Genomic DNA, 23,186 nt, shown 5'->3' with positions numbered 1-23,186 from the left:
CAATTTTTGACAGCCAGCTAGGGTAAAGCAGACGGCTGCAGCCTGCAGACCACAGCTGACCGCTTCACCTTGGCTGCTAATCCAAAATGGAGGGCACCCCACTCTTTTTTTTAAATTATTTCTAAATAAATAAATGAAAAAAAAAACATGGAGTCCCCTCCAAATTGGATTACTAGGCAAGGTGAAGCTGAGAAGCTGACAGCTGTGGTCTGGTATTCTCAGGGTGGGAAGAGCCATGGTTATTTGGCCCTTCCCAGCCTCAAAAATAGCAAGCCGAAGCTTCCCGAGAAGTGGCACATCCATTAGATGTGCCAATCCTGGTACTTCGCTCCAGCTCATCTTGTTGCCCTGGTGCCGTGGCAAACGGAGTAATATATGGGGTTGATACCAGCTGTAATGTCACCTGGCATCAAGCCCAGCGGTTAGTGATGTCACGGCGTCTATCAGACATCACAGTCCGTAATAAAAAAAAAAAAAAAAAAAAACAACATTGGTCCGCCGTAATCCATTTTGGAAGTCTGACGATGACTCTGGACCTTCCAGAATATGGGAGGCACGATCCAGGAACGTATCCGCCATTTTCTAGAAGTGCAGACCCTCCATGTGAGGAGTGTGGCTGCAGTGATACTGCACCCACTCTCACCGGGTCCACAGCACGGCAGTATGAGCTCAGCTGCAGTAAAGCTCAGTGTCACTAAAAGCAGGAAGCTGGCTGACAGCCGCTCTGCGCATGCGACCGCCATCTTTTGAGAAGGAGAGATCGCGGGGGATCATCGCTGCACCAGGTAACAAGAACACCTGTTTTAACACATGGTAAGGTTAACTTTTAATACTAGAGTGTCAGGTACCGTTCTAACTTGTGTACACCTTGTCGCAGTGGGATGGCTTTACACTTTTTTTTAATCAAAAACAGTGTTTACCAAGTACCTTATGTTTATTTACCGTATTTTTCGGACTATAAGACGCACCGGACTATAAGACGCACCCTGGTTTTAGAGGAGGAAAATAGGAAAATAAAACTTTAAGCAAAAAAATGTGGTCATGACACACTGTTATGGGGCGAGGATCTGCTGCTGACACTTATGGGGGCAATGTCCCCAAATGCTCTACTAAGGTACCCCATCCTGGTAATGATCCTCCTTGCCTTGTATATGATCCTGCTATAAACCCCCATCCTGTTCATATACCCCCCATCCTGTTCATATACCCCCCATCCATCCTGTTCATATACCCCCCATCCATCCTGTTCATATACCCCCCATCCATCCTGTTCATATACCCCCCATCCATCCTGTTCATATACCCCCATCCATCCTGTTCATATACCCCCATCCATCCTGTTCATATACCCCCATCCATCCTGTTCATATACCCCCATTCATCCTGCTCATATACCCCCCATCCATCCTGTTCATATACCCCCATCCATCCTGTTCATATACCCCCATCCATCCTGTTCATATACCCCCATCCATCCTGTTCATATACCCCCATCCATCCTGTTCATATACCCCCATCCATCCTGTTCATATACCCCCATCCATCCTGTTCATATACCCCCATCCATCCTGTTCATATACCCCCATCCATCCTGTTCATATACCCCCATCCATCCTGTTCATATACCCCCATCCATCCTGTTCATATACCCCCATCCATCCTGTTCATATACCCCCATCCATCCTGTTCATATACCCCCATCCATCCTGTTCATATACCCCCATCCATCCTGTTCATATACCCCCATCCATCCTGTTCATATACCCCCATCCTGCTCATATACCCCCATCCATCCTGTTCATATACCCCCATCCATCCTGTTCATATACCCCCATCCATCCTGTTCATATACCCCCATCCATCCTGTTCATATACCCCCATCCATCCTGTTCATATACCCCCATCCATCCTGTTCATATACCCCCATCCATCCTGTTCATATACCCCCATCCATCCTGTTCATATACCCCCATCCATCCTGTTCATATACCCCCATCCATCCTGTTCATATACCCCCATCCATCCTGTTCATATACCCCCATCCATCCTGTTCATATACCCCCATCCATCCTGTTCATATACCCCCATCCATCCTGTTCATATACCCCCATCCATCCTGTTCATATACCCCCATCCATCCTGTTCATATACCCCCATCCATCCTGTTCATATACCCCCATCCATCCTGTTCATATACCCCCATCCATCCTGTTCATATACCCCCATCCATCCTGTTCATATACCCCCATCCATCCTGTTCATATACCCCCATCCATCCTGTTCATATACCCCCATCCTGTTCATATACCCCCATCCTGTTCATATACCCCCATCCTGTTCATATACCCCCCCATCCTGTTCATATACCCCCCCATCCTGTTCATATACCCCCCCATCCTGTTCATATACCCCCCCATCCATCCTGTTCATATACTGCCATCCTGTTCATATACCCCCATCCTGGTCATATACCCCCATCCAACCTGCTCATATACTCCCATCCTGCTCATATACTCCCATCATGCTATATGCCCCCATCGTGCTCATATACTATCCTGGTATATGGCCTGTATCCTATAGCACAGAGAAAAAAAAACAAACGTTTATACTCACCTTTTCCTCACTCCCTGCAGCCGATCATCTTCCTCTCTGCACCACTGACCTGTGTGTGTGTGTGTGGAGCCGTTCCCCTGCAGCACGCGATGTCTTCCTGTCTGTGCCGATCTGCTGACCAGCACAGACAGGAAGACATTGCGTGCTGCAGGGGGCGGCTCCACACACGGTGACGGGTGAGTATACGGATTCACTGCACCCCGCGCTGATGATGACGCGCGGGGAGCAGTGAATACAGCCGCACATGATCACTCCAGGCTGTAATTGCCAGGGGTGATCATGAGGGTCGGCTCTTTACTATGCACGCGTCCCCGCTCGTCCTCCCGCCCACCTGTCAGCGCCGGCTTCAGCGCTGAGAGATGGGCGGGATGATGGGCGTGCATATGTAATGAGCGGGCCCACGTGGTCACAGCAGGCTGCTATAGCCTGCTCGTGCCCCCGATGACCCGCTCCACCGCAGCACCTCATTCCCCGCAGCCACAGTCAGACCATTAGACGCACCCCCAACTTTCCCCCAACATTTGGGGAGGAAAAGTGCGTCTTATGGTCCGAAAAATACGGTATATGCATGATTGCTTTTATTTAGTTACAGCAAAGTATATGTCCATGTTATTTTCATCTTGAGTTTTCTTTATCTTAAGGCCAGTGTAAACATGAGCTTACAAGTTGTATGTACACCAACTCATACTCCGACTCACTTTGTGATATTGCCTGCATCTCATCAGTACTGTGGTTCCTGCATGGTCTACAGTCTGATGATGGTATTAACAAGTCCCAGTATATCTTTACCATTGTTAAGGACCTACCGGTAGTTGCAGGTTCATGTGACACAAGCTTATAGGAAGCGGACCTGAAACTGCAATTGATCACTGTATTAAGCTTGGGGATGTATTCATGTACAGACGGCGGCTCTGGCTGGCTGCATTCATGTACTGACGGCGGTTCTGACCATGTAGCAATCATTAATGTACTAAGCTTGGTGATGCATTCATGTACTGACTGGTTCTGGCACTGCATTCATGTACTGACTGTGGTTCTAGACATGTAGCAATCCATATCAATCTAACATGTTAAAATAGAAAAATCTTTAAAATGTAGTTTTGAGATTCTGAGGAGGATTTCGTAGAACTTTTGCTCCAAAAACTCAGAATAAGTTCAGATTTTTTTTTGAGCAAAAACTCTAATTATTCAACATTTGGTTCTCATTATTCATTAATGTATGGACAGTGATTCTGGTGATGTTTTCAAGAAAGTACTCCTTTAAATTAATTTGCCTCCCTTTGGATCTGTTTAGTATGACAATGTGTACCTTGGACCAAAACAAGTTGTGCACCCCTGCATTAGATCATTGACAAAAGCAAGCATATACACAATCCTTTTGACAGTGTACAGAGATAGACATCTTGAGGTACAAAAAGAATGATAGTTCGGCAGATTTTTAGTGTTCCTGTTAATTGAAGTTAATCCAGGTTGTGCTCTCATGTCTAAGGAAAAAAGTACACCTACATAATTACGCATGGGATTATACACATACAATGTATGTATACAGACAGCTCAGCAACAAAGAGGTCTAAAAGATACAGAAAAACTTAAATTCCTATTTTATGGGAAGAAAAACAAATTTAATATCTACCCAGTTCTTGGGTCTTAAAAATGTATTCATTAAAATATATTTAGGGCATGTCTACAATATCAGATCTGTGTGAGCCTGAATCTTGTCACACCCGCCAAACAGCTGACTGAAAGGAAGTCTTCACCACCAAAATGCTAATTAAACCACTTAATTAGTTCTGGAAGATGACTTGGGCCCTATAAAATGGGCTCAGTGCAGTTACGCCACCTCAATTTGCAAACTAAGCACTTTGTCATATCTGATTGACAACACTCAAGTCTGAACAAAACCAGCATCTCTGCACCTCCACAGTGACTGTACAGCAGCCCACATATGTTCATTGTTAGTGGGCGCTCACATGGTTAGACTTGTCTGCAGTTGGGTACCGAGTAGTGCTGAGCGGACCCGGACTGTAAAAGTCCAGATCCACGCGGTTTCAGCGCTATATCTGTGCCGCACCTGGGCGCGGGATTCCGGGTGCACGATCCGGATTCGGCAATTAATAAAAATGAACAAAATCAGAAATAAATGAGCATTTCATACTTACCGAGACTCGGTGTCATGGCGGCACACTGCATCCGGGTCGCGCTTTACCTTCCTGTACTGTCCATCGTACACACCAGGGCTGTGGAGTCGGAGCTCATTTTGGTGGAGTCGGAGTTGGTATAAAATGCACCGACTCCGAAAATATATAATAAATTGGGGACAGTAGTGCAATGCAGAATGTGCTGAACATTTTACTAAATAATAACATTTAGCATAATGCTTATATTTAAGTGAAAAATGTATTGTAGTACAATGTGAACATCAGACATTTAATCATTTTTATGATACAATAATCAAGATATTTAGATAGAACATAAAATATATCTACTGGAATACAACTTTAGAACACAAAAAACTAATAAATTGTAAATATGTCAAAAAAAATATATATATATATATATATATATATATATATATATATATATATATATATATATATATATATATATATATATATATATATATATATATATATATATATATATATATATATTTTGAGACTGTGACCGGGGTTATCTATGACGGCCGGTATGTCTCGCCCCAGTTGTGCTCACTCCATGATAGAAAGTAAATCCACTATAGGGTTAATTCTGTTTCCCTACAGGCTGAAGGAAGGGTTAAATAGAATCAGGAACAAGGGCAGGTGTGCCGGGTGTGGAGGGAAGTGACCAGAACTTCCTGAGCCCTCTGCTGGAGAGGCACATGTATTTTGTTATGGACTTTTTGTTTGGACATGAAAACCGTGTGCTGTGAACCTTGATGCCTGGATCCCGTGTCTTCTGCTGCGCAGCCGACCGTGCTACCTCACATATGGTGGAGAATGCGGGCATGACAGCCGGTGAGGTGTAGCATCCATCCCTGGTGACCCAGCTGCGCATGTCCTGGATTCGAGCGGCTATACTACAGCCCAAACCCGGCGACGCCATGGAGGACATACTAAAGCATTTGGCTCAGGCTAATGCACAGCAGCAACAGGCTAATGCACAGCAGCAACAGGCTAATGCACAGCAGCAACAGGCCAATGCACACCTGCTCCAATCCTTGCAAGTGCAGGAAAAAAAATTCCAAGAACAGATGGATCAGGCCAATGCACGTCAGCAGCAATCCTTGCAAGTGCAGGACAAAAGGCACCAAGAACAGATGGAGCAGGCCAATGCACGTCAGCAGCAAGCCTTGCAATTGCAGGAAAAAAGGCACCAAGAACAGATGGTTCTCCTGGCCAAGTCGATCCGTGCCGGACCGGCAGCAACAACCCCGGGACCGGGTGACGACGGCAGCGTCCGGAAAGCGGTGAGACAAGCGTTGCAAAAGATGACCCCGGGTGATGATGTGGAAGCGTTCCTGGCGGTGTTTGAGCGGGTGGCCGAGCGGGAAAAGCTGCCGACCCCGCAGTGGGCTGAGGTATTGTCGCCCTATCTGACGGGGGAACCCCAAAAAGCGTACCTGGACCTCTGTGCCGAGGACGCCATTGACTATGTGACCCTGAAAGCCGAAATACTGGCTCGGTTGGGGGTGAATACCTATGTACGGGCTCAGCGGGTAAATCAGTGGTTCTATGAGGAAGCCAAACCCGTACGCTCCCAGGCCTATGACTTGTTGCATCTTGTAAAAAAGTGGTTGCAGCCTGACACTCTGAGCCCGGCGCAAATGGTGGAAAGGGTAGTAGTGGATCGTTTTGTGCGCACTTTACCCGTCACCGTTCAACGGTGGGTCGGACAGGGTGACCCGAGTACCCTGGACCAATTAGTGTCCCTGGTAGAGCGGCATGTGGCTACGCAGGACTTGATACGGGACACTGAGACTTTGCGTACCGCCCGTCGGTCCGGCCCCTCCAAGCCTAGGGCCAAGGACCCACCGCTGACAACGGTACAGGAGTCCCCTACCGTCCCGTCTGAGGCCGCGGCCGCCATTCCTGAGGTCCGGAAGGTTCTGTACCCTAAACGACAACCCGTCAAGAGGGTTTCCGTCCCCATTAGATGTTGGCGGTGCCAGCGGGTGGGACATATGGAAGCCCAGTGTCCACTCACCACGGAGCCCATGGATTGTGGGGTTACCCGGCGGGGTTCAATGTATGCTCAGGTGGTGTGTACCGCTGACCTGGTCTCCCCAGAGACGGAGCCCCACTTGTGCCAAATACAGGTGAATGGATGTCCGGTTACAGGATTGTTGGATTCCGGAAGCTTAGTGACCCTTGTGCGATCCACCTTGAGAGCTAAAGTAAAGGCCACAGGACGCACCGTGGGGGTGGTTTGCATACATGGGGACCGCCGCGACTATCCCACGGGGATTGTCACCATCACAGCACCTTGCGGTCAGGTGCAACATGAGGTGGGACTTCTTAACACTCTTCCTTATGACGTGATCCTAGGAAGGGATCTGCCCTATTTTTGGACTTTATGGAGGGGACCCCCTAAGTCCCCTCAGATATTGGTCGGTCCGGGACCTGAGCCCTACAATCCTGAATCCGGGACACCTGCCGTAGGGGTCACCATGATAGGGACAGAGTGTGAACCCGATAGGTCGCCCCTAGAGGTATTGGCAGGAGAGGCTGAGACGGTTGAGCCCATCCCGGAGTTGGAGGCGTCCCCGGATACGTTTGGGACAGCCCAACTCCAGGACCCTACGTTAATACATGCCCGGAGTCGGGTGACAGTAGTTGACGGGGTGGCACAGCTGCCCGGTGCCCAGGTAAGGTACCCCCATTTCGCTCTTAAGCAGGATTTACTCTACCGGGTAGATGAAATACGGGGCGTAGGGGTAGAACAGTTGGTGGTGCCCCAGCCGCATCGCCGGCAGGTCCTCGACTTGGCTCATAAACACCTGATGAGTGGCCACCTAGGGGTCAAGAAAACGCAGGAGCGAATATTGCAAAGGTTCTATTGGCCCGGGGTCTTTGGGGAGGTAAAACGGTTCTGCGAAACCTGCCCGGAGTGTCAGCTTACTGCACCCCTGACCCATTTTCGCAGTCCGTTGGTACCGTTACCCATTATAGAAGTCCCTTTTGAACGGATAGGGATGGATCTGGTGGGGCCCCTCGTAAAGTCCGCTCGAGGGCACCAACACATCCTAGTGATCGTTGACTATGCCACCCGGTATCCCGAGGCGATACCTCTCAGACATACTGCAGCAAAGCTTATAGCTCGGGAGTTGTTTGCTGTGTTCTGCCGGGTGGGATTGCCCAAGGAGATCCTTACGGATCAGGGGACCCCATTCATGTCTAAAGTGACCAAAGAGCTATGCCGGCTACTCCAGATCAAGCAGTTGCGTACGTCTGTGTATCATCCTCAAACGGACGGTTTAGTCGAGCGTTTCAATAAAACCCTGAAAACCATGCTAAGAAGGGTGATTTCAAAAGACGGGAAAGACTGGGATATGATGCTTCCCTATCTGATGTTTGCCATACGAGAGGTGCCACAGGCATCCACGGGGTTTTCGCCTTTTGAATTGTTATACGGGCGACATCCCCGGGGATTGTTGGACCTGGCAAAGGAAACATGGGAACAAGAGCCCACCCCCCATAAAAGTGTGATTGAACACATTTTGGGTATGCAGAACCGCATAAGCGCGGTCATGCCAATTGTGAAGGAGCATTTACAGGAGGCTCAGGCCGCGCAAAGCGGCCGCTACAATAGACAAGCCACCGTGCGGACCTTTAAACCCGGGGATCGGGTGTTGGTATTGATCCCCACGGCGGAGAGTAAATTCCTGGCTCAGTGGCAAGGCCCCTACGAGATAAAGGAAAGAGTAGGGGTGGTTAACTATAAAGTATTGCAGCCCGGTAGGCGGAAACCTGAACAAATATACCATGTCAACCTATTAAAACCTTGGCAGGAACGGGAAAGCCTGATGGCTGTTTTTTCCCCACCTCTCTCCTCTTTGGGTCGTTCACATCCGGCTCCAGCGACCTCCGGAGAGGACGAACCGGAAGTAAGGATTGGAGAAGCCCTCACCAAGCAACAGAGGCGAGAGGCCAGACGGTTGGTTCAGCAGAACCCCGATGTCTTCTCCGAGCTGCCCGGTAGGACCAGTCTGATACGACATGATATTGTCACCGAGCCCCACCTGAAGGTACGCCTGAAGTCATACCGGGTACCGGAGGCTCGACGACAAGCCATATCGGAGGAAGTAAAGACAATGTTACGCCTGGGGGTCATCGAAAAATCCCGGAGTGAATGGGCTAGTCCGATTGTCCTAATACCAAAACCCGATGGCTCCTTAAGGTTCTGCAATGACTTTAGGAGATTGAACGAAATATCCAAGTTCGATCTCTACCCCATGCCCCGAGTGGATGAGCTGATTGATAGGCTGGGACAGGCGCGATATTTTACCACGCTCGACCTGACCAAAGGGTACTGGCAGGTGCCACTAACGGAGTCCGCCAAGGAGAAAACCGCTTTTGTTACGCCGGAGGGTCTCTTCCACTATGTTGTCTTGCCTTTTGGGTTACATGGCGCTCCGGCCACGTTCCAGAGGTTGATGGACTTAGTGCTGGAACCCCACCAGGCGTATGCATCAGCGTACCTGGATGACATCATTATTTACAGCTCCGATTGGCAGACCCACTTGGAACAGGTACAAGCGGTGGTGGACGCGCTTCGAACAGCCGGATTGACAGCCAATCCCAAGAAATGTGCATTGGGACTCACGGAAGCCCGCTACTTGGGCTACGTGATAGGCCAAGGAGTGATTAAGCCCCAAATTAACAAGGTTGAGGCGATCCAGAAGTGGCCTAGACCCCTGACCACGAAGCAGGTTAGGGCCTTCCTGGGTATCGTGGGGTACTACAGGAGGTTTGTAAAGGATTTTGCGGGACTATCAGCCCCCTTGACGGACCTTCTCAAAGGCAAGAAGTCCGTCATGGTGCGCTGGACTCCGCAGGCCGAGGACTCCTTCCGGGCCCTGAAGGAGGTCCTGTGCGGACAGCCCGTTCTGGTCAACCCTGATTTCCGGAAGGAGTTCATAGTACAGACTGACGCCTCGGAGATCGGCCTGGGGGCAGTGCTGTCTCAGGTGGTTCAGGGGGAGGAACACCCCGTCACCTTCTTAAGTAGGAAGCTCACCCCTCCCGAGCGGAATTATAGCGTAGTGGAGGAGTGCCTGGCGATCAAGTGGGCCTTGGAGTCCCTACGCTATTACCTGCTGGGACGGCAGTTTCGCTTGGTGACGGATCACTCTCCACTGGTCTGGATGAGGTCCGCCAAGGAACGGAATGCCCGGGTTACCCGGTGGTTCCTTTCTTTGCAAAACTTCCGGTTTACGGTTGAACACCGGGCCGGTAGGTTGCAGGGCAACGCCGATGCCTTGTCCCGCGGCCCGTGTTTGATGGCGGGAGTTCAACCCCGCACGCTTGAACTGAGGGGGGGGGTATGTGAGACTGTGACCGGGGTTATCTATGACGGCCGGTATGTCTCGCCCCGGTTGTGCTCACTCCATGATAGAAAGTAAATCCACTATAGGGTTAATTCTGTTTCCCTACAGGCTGAAGGAAGGGTTAAATAGAATCAGGAACAAGGGCAGGTGTGCCGGGTGTGGGGGAAGTGACCAGAACTTCCTGAGCCCTCTGCTGGAGAGGCACATGTATTTTGTTATGGACTTTTTGTTTGGACATTAAAACCGTGTGCTGTGAACCTTGATGCCTGGATCCCGTGTCTTCTGCTGCGCAGCCGACCGTGCTACCTCACTATACATACATACATACATACATACATACATACATATATATATATATATATATATATATATATATATATATATATACACACACATACATACACAAGATATATATGTAATCTACTGTATATTACATAGTGTACTACATATTTACAATTTATTACAGTTTGTGTTCTAAAGTTGTATTCCAATAAATATATTTTATATTCTATCCAAATATCTTGATTATTGTATCATAAAAATTATTAAATGTCTGATGTTCACATACACATGTTCATGTAGTACAATAAATTTTTCACCTAACTATAAGCAATATATGTAGGAGTCGGTGCAAGAGAAATTGAGGAGTCGGAGTGGAAGGTTTGGTTTACCGACTCCACAGCCCTGGTACACACAAAGCTTTCTGTGTTTTCCCCGCCCACCGGCCGTCTTCTCAGCTGTGATTGGTTCCTGGCTGACGCGTCCCCCAGCCTGTGACAGCTGTGCCGTGCAGTCATCGATTATAACGGCTCAGTAATAGGCTGCACTCAGAGCGGACAGCCGTGCTCTATGGCTGCTTGCTCTGACATGTAGCAGAGCTGGATGTGTCTTCGCTGGATCTCATGTGGAATACGCCGGAGCTGGAGGGCTGTGTTGGGGTAATAAAGAGGTGAAGGAGGAGGCTGCGTTTGTACTTTATTCCAAATAAAAGGATTTCTGTGTCTTGTTTATTTACTGCAATTTACAGGTGCGGGTATCTCACAGATGCCCGTGCGATCACAAACCTAGGGTTTAGTAACAGCCGTGCGCTGTTATTAACCCCTGCTGTTACCTTGATTGCCACCGCACCAGGGCAATCAAGATGAGCAGATATCGCACCGCAATTGTCACATCTAATAGATGCGGCAATACCGGGTGGCTGCGGGCTGCGAATATACCAGCCCCCAGCCGGAGTTATGGCTGGGGATGAAAATTGGGAGGGACCGCAGGTCGTTTTTTTTATTATTTAATTAAAAAAATTAAAAAAAACGCATGCGGTTTATCTTAGGCAGTGAGGGACTCCCACAAGTCTGACATCGCAGCACAGCCGCACACACTTCTGACAGGAGCGTGCATATGTTACTAGGTACATGCACACTCATGTTTAGACAGTGGCAGACTGTGCGGTATGATGTCATGTCAGACCCGCACGAGTCTGATATTGCATCACCCGCACACTTAAGGGCTCTTGTACACTTGCGTACCGCTTCCAATGCGACAGCATCGGAAGCGATATGCAAATGACTCTTTGCGGCGGGTGTCAGCCGAGGGTCATGCGACTGTGATGCGATCTTGCAATCGCATCCCAAGAGTGGAGAAGATAGAGGGAGCACTTTCTCCCCATCTCCTCCACTGTGTCTCCGCGTGCACCGGTGCGATTTTACACTGGTGCGATCCCATCGCATGACACACGGCTCATGCTGGCAGTACAGCAGAGCCGAGTGTCATGCGAGTGTCCATGCTAGAGGTCAGTGAGAGCGGACCTCTGCTGCAGGAGATTGGGGGTGGGGGGGGGGCTGGAACTGAGGAGGGGAGGGTCTGGAGCTGCGGAGGAGAGAATGTCACAGCCCAGCCTGTCACAGCCTCTGCTCAGTCAGTGTCTACACTCAGAGCTGGCAGCTGTGCTTTACGGCTGCTAGCTGTGACATGTAGCAAAGCCGGATGTGTCGCCATGAGACGTGTGGATTACGCCGAAGGGTGTTGGGGTAAAAAAGTGGTGAACGAGGACGCGCTTGTAATTTATTCTAAATAAAGGATTTTTCTCTGTGATTGGTTGCAGTCAGCTGATACGCTGCCACTCAGGGTGGGGGCATGTCTAACTGCAACCAATGACATGCGACGGTGGGCGGGCAAAACAATGAATATTGAATTGTTGGCTCCGGAAGAGAAAAACGTGACCCGGAAGAAGTGTGCCGCCAGGTCAGTGAAGACACAGTGCGCGCTCCTACACCCCATCCTTTCCACAAACGTTTTTAATCTCCGGATTACGGTCCCCATTGACTTATATGGGCACCGGATTCTGGAGCGGATCGGACTTCTTTTTAAGTCTGTCAGTGATCCGTCGGCCCCGTTTTTTTGGGCGTTCGATCAGCTTTAGTACCAAGTGACAGTCACCGATGAGTCCGTAAATATGCACTGAGCCTTTAGCCTCGCCAAGGGTGCACTAAAGACCTCATTCGCATACAACCTAAATTACTTGCAACTAAACCGCTAAAACCTATATCACAAGTATGACTTTTATAGCAACTATGTCCCCTACGGACCTGTATATGTGGTTTAAATAGAGTTTTAACACTAGAAGTCCCAGGAATTTCGAGCTCCATAGGGTTTCAATGGTAGAAATGTCAAATGACCCCTCTCTGGGACTTCTAGTGTTAAATAGTTGAAGTAGTGTGTAGACTAAACTCATATGCTTCTCTCCATTAAAAATTGAGATAAATGGATGCGAAATCTAGTCACCACGTATGCAACAGTCATGAGACTACTAAATGCCCTGAAAATAAAGGACAATCACTACAGTGTGCACATTGTCATGTCTTGGAAATCTGAAGTCAAAGTGACTGCAGAAATTTCTCTTGATCCTAGAAAACCCTTTTAAAGGGAACCGGTCACGTGGAAAAATGGTATTAACCTGCAGATATGGGGTTAAACTGTAGTTTCATAGCAGTCTTAACTTTCCCGGCACCTGTCAGTTTCAGTCACAGAGGAGGCGCCAGCACAGATTCAGTCACTGCACTATCCATGGAGAGCAGCGGCTGTGGCCACGGGCTGACAGAAGAAGCTCAGCATTAAAACCAGCTGTCGATCAGTCTTGCAGCTCCCCATAAACTAAATCTGCGCCGGTGCTTTTCCTGGGAATGATATTGGAATGCTGCTGGGAGGATTAAAGTTATTTTGCTCCTGGCAGATAGCTTCAATGTCAATAAGGTTCAGAATGGTATTAAAGGGAATCTGTCACCATTTTGACCTTTTTAACCCCTTAACCCCCGGGGCGATTTTCCATTTTTGTTTTTTGCTCCCCTTCTTCCGAGAGCCGTACTTTATTTTTCTATCAATCTTGCCATAGGAGGGCTTGTATTTGCGGGACGAGTTGTGTTTTAAAATTAAAACACTTGAAATACCTGGGAGGAATGCGCAGACAGATGACACATTCTTGTTTTTTCTCCTTCCCTTTACTTGAGTGCAATTGCTATTTTGGATATTGTATGTCATGTCCAGTAAGCACCAGTTCAGACTGAGATTAGAAAGTGCCGACAATTTTTTTTATTTTGTATTATGGAGTCATGTCCTTTGTTTGCGCACTCCTGCCAGATATGTAAAGGTGTTTTCATTTTCCTTTTGCAGGTTTTATTCTAGCCCATATAAAAGCGCAGTTTGGACAAGAGAGGCATAGCAATTCAAGTAGGACCCAGATGAGAGTTACACCTTGACGTGGTGTCTGGGCACAAGTAAATTTGGCCACCTTAATTTGCTAAGTAACTCATATTTTTCAAAACATGGTTTCCTGAGCAGTAATGCGCATTCATATTCCAATGTTCACCATCGACATTCTTGTTTTTTCTCCTCCCTTTACTTGAGTGCAACTGTTATGTTAGATATTGTAGGTCATGTTCATTATGCAACAGTTCAAACTGAGATTAGGAAGTGCCGGCAATTTTTCTAAATTCCTTTTAGCCGGCAGATTAATCCCATATCTGCCGGTTAAATAGTATTATTCACGTGGCAGGTTTGTTTTAAAGGAATCGTTTAATCATAAAATTAACTCATTTGAGGCCTTGTGCACAAGCTGCGATTTTGGGTGCAGTTTGTTGTCCTAAACTGCATGCAGTCCTTCCCCAGCAAAGTCTACAAGAATTCAGAAAGGCTGCAGTTTTGGGTGCAGAAAATAGAAACAGCACGCCACTTATTCCTGCATTTTTCGCCAATTGACGTCAATAATGTCATGAAAAATACGTGTAGGAAAAACGCAGATAGCTAATGCTATACGTTTCATTGCGTTTTGGAGGACTGGGAGATCAATCCCTTGCTGACTCAAGTGAGCTGCAGGTGGAGGACTCACCTGAGTGACGTCACCTCGCAGCGGGCAGTCATGCTCTATGGCCGCTTGCTGTGATTGTAAGATGTAGCAAGTGGTGGAAGCATCGTGGGAACTAGTGTGGATTAAGTCGTCCCCGGAGGGGTGTATGGGGGTATTGATAAAGTAGTGAAAGAGGGTGCTTTTTTATCTTTTATTTGAAAAGAAGGATTTTTGTGGTGTTTGTGTTTACTTTCACTTATAGATTAATGATGGGGAAGGGGTCCAAATGGTTTGACATCAGTAATCTAGGACTTAGTGGCAGCTATGAGCTGCTATTAACTACTTATTACACAGATTGGCACCGCACCAGGGCAACGGGAAGAGCAGTGTCCAGCGCCAGAATTGGCCCATCTAATGAATGTACCACCTCTGGGGCGGCTGCGGACTGCTATTGTTAGCCTGGAAAGGGACAAATAACCTGGCCCTTCCCACCCTAATAATTTCAGCCCCCAGTTGTCTGCTGCACCATGGCTGGTTTTATAAAAATGGAGGGGGGACCCCACGTCTTTTTTTTTTTTTTTTTTTTAATCAAATAATTTAATAACAAAAAATGTGTGGGATCCTCAAGTTTTCATAACCAGCCAAGGTGCAGCAGACAGATGAGGGTTGCAGCCTGCAACTGCTGCTGTTCCTGTGCTGGATATAAAAAAATGGGGGGAATTCCACGTCTTTTTTTTTTACCAAAAAATAATTTAAAAACAGCTGGCCAAGCTAGCTATCCCTCAATCAAGCTATTATGTTATTTGTTTTTATTCTAATTATCTATTCTATATGTTCTATCTAGCCTATTTTTGCTATCTATTCTAGCAATTAATTTTCCTATTTTGCTTATCCTTTAAAAAACGCATTAACAAAAACGCAGCAAAACTACCAAAACGCAGTAAAAAAACACATGCGTTCGTTTTTGCTGGAGAAACAAAACTGCAGTGTGCGCACATACCCTAAATCAAGTTTTTTGCGTTACAAGTATGAGAAAAAGTTGGCAATTTGTATTTATTTTTTTCTTTAAATTGCGATCTTTATTTAAAAAAAAAGTGTATTTCCAAGTTTTCTTATCAGTAGAGGTAGGATTACAATAACAGAGGGGTTAAAGGCCCAGTCACACTAAGGGTACCTTCACACTTTAGCGATGCAGCAGCGATCCGACCAGCGATCTGACCTGGTCAGGATCGCTGCTGCATCGCTACATGGTCGCTGGTGAGCTGTCAAACAGGCAGATCTCACCAGCGACCAGTGAACAGCCCCCAGCCAGCAGCGACGTGCAAGCGACGCTGCGCTTGCACGGAGCCGCCGTCTGGAAGCTGCGGAGACTGGTAACTAAGGTAAACATCGGGTATGGTTACCCGATGTTTACATTAGTTACCAGTGTGAGCAGGGAGCAGGGAGCCGCGCACACTGAGCGCTGGCTCCTTGCTCTCCTAGCTGCATTACACATCGGGTTAATTAACCCGATGTGTAATGCAGCTACATGTGCAGAGAGCAGGGAGCCGCGCACACTGAGCGCTGGCTCCTTGCTCTCCTAGCTGCTGTACACATCGGGTTAATTAACCCGATGTGTACAGCAGCTACATGTGCAGAGAGCCGGAGCCGGCAGCACAGGCAGCGTGAGAGCTGCGGAGGCTGGTAACTAAGGTAAATATCGGGTAACCACCTTGGTTACCCGATGTTTATCTTGGATACAGCTTACCTCAGCTGTCAGACGCCGGCTCCTGCTCCCTGCTCGCTTCATTTGTCGCTCTCTTGCTGTCACACACAGCGATCTGTGTGTCACAGCAGGAGAGCGGCTTTGAAGAAAACGAACCAGGGCTGTGTGTAACGAGCAGCGATCTCGCAGCAGGGGCCAGATCGCTGCTCATTGTCACACACAGCGAGATCGCTAATGAGGTCACTGCTGCGTCACAAAAAGCGTGACTCAGCAGCGATCTCGGCAGCGAGCTCGCTGTGTGTGAAGCACCCCTAAACAACTTACCAGCGATCCCAACAACGATACAACCTGATAGGGATCACTGGAGCGTCGCTACACGGGTTGCTGGTGGGCGGTCACACAGGCAGATCTCACCAGCAACCAGCCCCGCGTGGAAGCGACGCTGTGCTTGGTAACTAAGGTAAATATCGGGTAACCGTTATCTTTATATCGTTAATTACCCGATGTGTACTCCGGCTACGTGTGCAGAGAGCAGGGATCTGGCACTGACAGCGTGAGAGCGGCGGACGCTGGTAACGAAAGTAAATATCGGGTAACCAAGGTAAGGGCTTCTTGGTTACCCCGATGTTTACCGCGTCCACCGAAGCCGGCTCCTGCTGCCTGCACATTTAGTTGTTGCTCTCTCGCTGTCACACACAGCGATGTGTGCTTCACAGCGGGACAGCAACAACTAAAAAATGGTCCAGGACATTCAGCAACAACCAACGACCTCACAGCAGGGGCCAGGTTGTTGCTGGATGTCACACACAGCGACATCACTAGCAACATCGCTGTTACGTCACAAAAGTTGTTCCTTAGCAGCGATGTTGATAGCGATGTTGCTTAGTGTGACGTGACGTGGCCTTAACACTGCATCCACCAATCACAATAAGGCTAAGTTCACACTTCAGTTGTTTTGCATCAGTCACATGCGTTGCTTGACGCATGTGACTGATGCGTTGTACAACGGATGACAACGGTGACAAAGAAAAGAATTTCTTTGTCGGACTCCGTTGTGTGCTGGGGGCGGAGTTCGGGGGGCGGAGCTGAGGACGTCAGTGCCACGGTCTGCATGGCTGGGGACAGGTGAGTGTGTGTGTGTGAGTGTGTACACATGCAGAGTGCGGGAGGGGGCGGAGCCGAGTGGTGAAGTGTTGGCCTCCTTGCACACTGTATCCAGGGTAAATATCGGGTAACTAATAGCAAAGCACTTTTTGCTTGGTTACCCGATATTTATCTTGGATACCAGCTTAGTGCGGGCTCCCTGCACCCGTAACCACTGTAAATATCGGGTAACTAACCAAAGCGCATTGCTTGGTTACCCGATGTTTATCCTGGTTACGGGGGCGGGGAGCCAGAGAGCGCATGCGCAGCGAAATCCTACGGATCGCGCTGCTCAAAAAACGTTACATGCTGCATTGCTCCCGCCCGGCGGTCAGTTAAAAAACAACTGATCGTGACGCAGCGGATGCAACGCAGCATCATCAGTCACAATCCGTCACGAATAGAAGCCTATGGGGAAAACCAGGATTCCTGCAAAATATTTTGCAGGATACCGTAATTCCTCAAGGCTACGGATTGAGACTGATGCAAAGCAACTGAAGTGTGAACTTAGCCTAAGGGTACCTTCACACTTAGCGATGCAGCAGCGATCCGACCAGCGATCTGACCTGGTCAGGATCGCTGCTGCATCGCTACATGGTCGCTGGTGAGCTGTCAAACAGGCAGATCTCACCAGCGACCAGTGAACAGCCCCCAGCCAGCAGCGACGTGCAAGCGATGCTGCGCTTGCACGGAGCCGCCGTCTGGAAGCTGCGGAGACTGGTAACTAAGGTAAACATCGGGTATGGTTACCCGATGTTTACATTAGTTACCAGCGCACACCGCTTAGCTGTGTGAGCAGGGAGCAGGGAGCCGCGCACACTGAGCGCTGGCTCCTTGCTCTCCTAGCTACAGTACACATCGGGTTAATTAACCCGATGTGTAATGCAGCTATATGTGCAGAGAGCAGGGAGCCGTGCACACTGTTTAGCGCTGGCTCCTTGCTCTCCTAGCTGCTGTACACATCGGGTTAATTAACCCGATGTGTACAGCAGCTACATGTGCAGAGAGCCGGAGCCGGCAGCACAGGCAGCGTGAGAGCTGCAGAGGCTGGTAACTAAGGTAAATATCGGGTAACCACCTTGGTTACCCGATGTTTATCTTGGTTACAAGCTTACCTCAGCTGTCAGACGCCGGCTCCTGCTCCCTGCTCGCTTCATTTGTCGCTCTCTCGCTGTCACACACAGCTATCTGTGTGTCACAGCAGGAGAGCGGCTTTGAAGAAAACGAACCAGGGCTGTGTGTAACGAGCAGCGATCTCGCAGCAGGGGCCAGATCGCTGCTCAGTGTCACACACAGCGAGATCGCTAATGAGGTCACTGCTGCGTCACAAAAAGCGTGACTCAGCAGCGATCTCGGCAGTGAGCTCGCTGTGTGTGAAGCACCCCTAAGTGATATCACATCTGACCCTGCTCCCTCTTCACAAAGATCTTTGAACAGGCTCATTAGATACTGCAGTACAAAAGATTGGTCAGATCACCACCCTTTGTGGTTATGTAAATGTGTTATTTCCTGAAACAATAGGTTAAAAATGAATGAGAGGCCAGTGTGAACATAGCAAGACTGAGGCTGTGTGCGCACTTTGCGTAATTACAAGCATTTACACTGCGTGTAGCACTGCGGTGTAAATGCATACGTCCTGCGTCCCCTGCACAATCTATATAGATTGTGCATGACACGTGCACACGTTGCTTTTATGAACGCAGCGATTTGGATGCTAAAATTTTGATCCAAATCTGTGCGTTCATAAAATGAGCATGTCAATTATTCCGTGCGCTATGGATGCAGCTCCCACTGTCTATGGCAGGAGCCATAGCGCATGAAATCGGCTTTTTTTGTACAGAAAAACTGCATCCATTATGCAGTGTTTCTGCAGCGATTTGCCGCACACATGCACATTAAATCGATGCAGAATATACAGCAGTTACGTGCGCATGAGCCCTAAGGCTACATGCGCACGCTGCATCTTTTTGTGGTCACAAACTGCAGCCAAAACTGCACCTTGTCAGAGAGCCTGGGAATGTCACAAAAACGCTTGTAATTGTAGGTGCATTTTTGGTGCGTTTTCGGAGCATTTTTGGTGCATTTTTCACAACATGCGTTTTTGTGACAAATGTTGACAAAAACACAGGGAGAATGAACATGCTGCATTTTTTTTGTCACAAACTTTTGACAACTAAAACGCTAACAAACTGCAATGTGCGCATTACAAATCTGATTTCTCATAGACTTTGCTGGGAAGCCAAATGTCAGAAAGTTCTGACAAATAAACTGCAGCCAAAAACGCAGCAAAAAAAGCAGCGTGCGCATGTAGCCTAAGGCTATATGCACATGCTGCAGCTTTTTCTGCACACAAACTGCAACCAAAACTGCACTTTGTCAGAGAGCCTGGGAATGTCAAAAACGCTTGTAATAACGGTGCCTTTTTGTTGCTTTTTTTGTCAATTCTGACTTCATGTGTTTGTCAGTATAGAAAGTGACAAAACTGCAACAAAAAAGCAAGAATGAACATGATGCATTTTTTTTCAGAAGTTTGTGACAAAAACTGCAGACAAAAAAAAATGCAACGTGCGCACAGCAAATCTGATTTCTCATAGACTTTGCTGGGAAGTCAACTTGCTGACAACAAAACTTCAGTGTGCGCATTTATATAGCCTTATTTTTTTTAACACAGATTGTGAAAAAAACATTGAACAAAAAACTATTCAATAAATAGGTAGTTTTCTCATTATAGCTTCTTTTTAAGAGTGATAAGGTATGACATAACCCTTTACTGTTTCTTTAAAAGACAAAATACAAAACCCCTCAGAAATCAGTTTGCTATGCATGACACGGCCAAGGGCTGGCATGGGAAGGAAGGTGAAAAGGCCCACTTTATATCATACTGTTAAGGATTCATTTCCCACTGTCCTCTATAGTTACCAAAATGTGAAAAAAGTGACATACGTTTTATATACCCTGGTCATTTGGCGTTAACTTACCCTGCGTTGTACTCCAATCAAGGCCACCAACAAAGAGTTTCCTGTAAAAGAACATGTACTTTAGTTATATCATAAGAATAGAAAATACACCTTCAAATATGGATACTAAAGCCTGCCATACACCTGAGAAAGCAGTCTGGACAGAATACATTGGTACTATATACATGAAACTGTTATTAGCGCACTGCATGGTACAGTCATGTCTTCCCACCCCCACAGCACCACCCGTAAGGAGCCCCAGGGACTATACAGAAACACTAAATCCTAGAATCAATCCACTTGAGAGTCAAGGATATCTGCCTGGAGGGGAAGGGACAACTAGCTTTCTCCTCCTCTAAAAGAGAAGATGAGCAGCTGCACTGCCGGCTACTCCTCAGGACATCTGTGACTGTGTGGTATGTGGAAGATTGTCAGCGGAACTGAGAAGTTCTGCATTTCACCCTTTCTATAAAGCTGCTGCGGAGCGTTATCTGTGTAATGAGTGCTGCCTGTCTCAGGATTCAGAGACCTGTCAGTCTATCAGTGACGGACAGCCTTCCATGTATAAGAGTACATACAGTGATATCTGTCAGTCACTGACAGGACTGCCCACTGGAAGAAAAGCCCAGAAAGAGCAGATTACAGAAATAAAAGGTTATACTGAATCTTCTCACAAAACTATATATCCGTCTTCTCTGTTCCCCCTGCAGAGTGGACTGCATTTTCATGGAATATCTTCATAAACAGTATTTGTGGGGAGCTATTGAATCTGCAAATTGCCTCTTCACAAAGGAAGAGGACTTGAACTCTACTGCCACCTACTGGAGGTAGCAATCTCAAAAGTCAATATCGCCCCTTTAATGAGTCTTGCCATATGATTTTGGATACAAGCCCAACCAGAATCCCAATTTGAAGACAGTATTTCAGGGTGCTGCCCCTGGTCGGTGTAAAGTATGAGCTCTGATTTGGCTTGGTCAGAGGGTATTGCTAACGTTTCTCTGATACAGGTCAAATCCTGTTTTAGCACAAGATACACAAGTTGCTCAAACTGCGAACAAAGCCCAAAGATGACTGCTCTGCACACAAATGTCTGAATTATGCACAGGTAAAATATATCTTTGTACCGTGTTAGGGTCACACTTTAGCGACGCAGCAGCGATCCCACCAGCGATCTGACCTGGTCAGGATCGCTGCTGCATGGCTACATGGTCGCTGGTGAGCTGTCAAACAGGCAGATCTCACCAGCGACCAGTGACCAGCCCCCAGCCAGCAGCAACGTGCAAGCGACGCTGCGCTTGCACGGAGCCGGCGTCTGGAAGCTGCGGACACTGGTAACTAAGGTAAACATCGGGTATGGTTACCCGATGTTTACCTTAGTTACCAGCGCACACCGCTTAGCTTAGCGTGTGCAGGGAGCAGGAGCCGGCACTGGCAGCGTGAGAGCTGCGGAGGCTGGCAACGATGGTAAATATCGGATAACCACCTTGGTTACCCAATGTTTACCTTGGTTACAAGCTTACCGCAGGCTGTCAGACGCCGGCTCCTGCTCCCTTCACATTCAGGATTGTTGCTCTCTCGCTGTCACACACAGAGATGTGTGCTTATCAGCGGGAGAGCAACAATAAAAAAACGAACCAGCACTGTGTGTAACGAGCAACGGTCTCACAGCAGGGGCCAGATCGCTGCTCAGTGTCACACACAGCGAGATCGCTAATGAGGTCACTGCTGCATCACAAAAACCGTGACTCAGTAGCGATCTCGCTGTGTGTGAAGCACCCCTTAGCCAGTAGAGATAAAAAAAAAGTTTGTTTAAAAGAACTGAAGTCCTCAGTGGTTGATACCTTTTAATGGCTAACTGATAAGATGGTAATAATAGCAAGCTTTCGAGACTATGCAGGACTCTTCATCAGGCTCAGTATAACACAAAATCTGAAGAGTCACATATTTATACACAACATGTGACTTCAGATTTTGTGTTATACCATGCCTGATGAAGAGACCTGAGTAGTCTCGAAAGCTTGCAATTATTACCATCTTATCAGTTGCCATTAAAAAGGTATCAACCACTGAGGACTTCAGTTCTTTTAAACAAACTTTTTGAATTATGCACAAAATATTGAGTGCCAAGATCAAATCTGGTGCGGTCATATAATGAAACTTTTCTGAACAGTTAAGTCCCCTATATTACGGGTCAGCTTAGGGTATGTTCCCATCACATTTTATCCACGTTAGTGGCTCTGTAGCGGCTATCCTCTGAAGCCCTGAAAACGGGATCTTGATCTGCACTGATGGGGCAAATATAGAATCAAGCTGGGATCACTTTGTGCTGTCGGACATCCTTTTTGGCACTAAAAGCCCATTTGAAGTGGATACCAAAGCAAATTCAGCCACATTTTGGTGTCCACATTATTCTGGTGAAAATGGCAGAACATTTTGTCCGACAGCACAAAGTGCAGGCGTTTATATCATTATAGTCAATGGCCTCATTAGTACAAAGATCCAAATGCCATTTTCAGGGCTTCAGAGAGAAGCCCTGCCAGAGCCACTGACACATGGCTAAAATGTGATGTAAACATAGCCTTCCATGTATAATACAGAAGTCAAAGGCAATTAGCTACTTTCTTATGAAACCATTACATCTCTGACAGGTAGTCACAATGTTGGGATAACACACTGGAGGATGCTATGATCATACGATTCTGATCCGACCCTTTTCACACGTTTTCAGTTAAATCTACAAGTACAGATGATTGCAGAATGGTACTACTGTTCATCTTCTCCTTGCTCTGACATATCATTTACTAGCAGGCAATAACAGGGAGCCCTGTACCCTGGTGAGGCTGACAGTTGTGGGAACATGCCAGGACTGTGACACCTAACAGATATTTGCAGAAAAGCTGGTTA

General features: G+C 47.6%; 1 protein-coding gene across 6 annotated transcripts in view; it reads right to left on the bottom strand.

Moving 5' to 3' along the window:
• Positions 1-23,186, bottom strand: part of DAZAP1 (DAZ associated protein 1) — a 79,388-nt gene that overhangs the window by 36,142 nt on the left and 20,060 nt on the right. For all 6 annotated transcript variants that reach the window (XM_075353075.1, XM_075353090.1, XM_075353081.1 and 3 more), the window contains exon 2: positions 20,304-20,344. In XM_075353075.1, coding sequence (XP_075209190.1) covers positions 20,304-20,344 — 41 coding nt within the window. The remainder of the gene's footprint in view (positions 1-20,303; positions 20,345-23,186) is intronic.

The sequence above is a fragment of the Anomaloglossus baeobatrachus genome, chromosome 1 (genome assembly GCF_048569485.1).
Source record: "Anomaloglossus baeobatrachus isolate aAnoBae1 chromosome 1, aAnoBae1.hap1, whole genome shotgun sequence".
NCBI lineage: Eukaryota > Metazoa > Chordata > Amphibia > Anura > Aromobatidae > Anomaloglossus > Anomaloglossus baeobatrachus.
The sequence above is the reverse complement of the archived record's forward strand: the minus strand, read 5'-3'. Positions and strand labels throughout refer to the sequence as shown.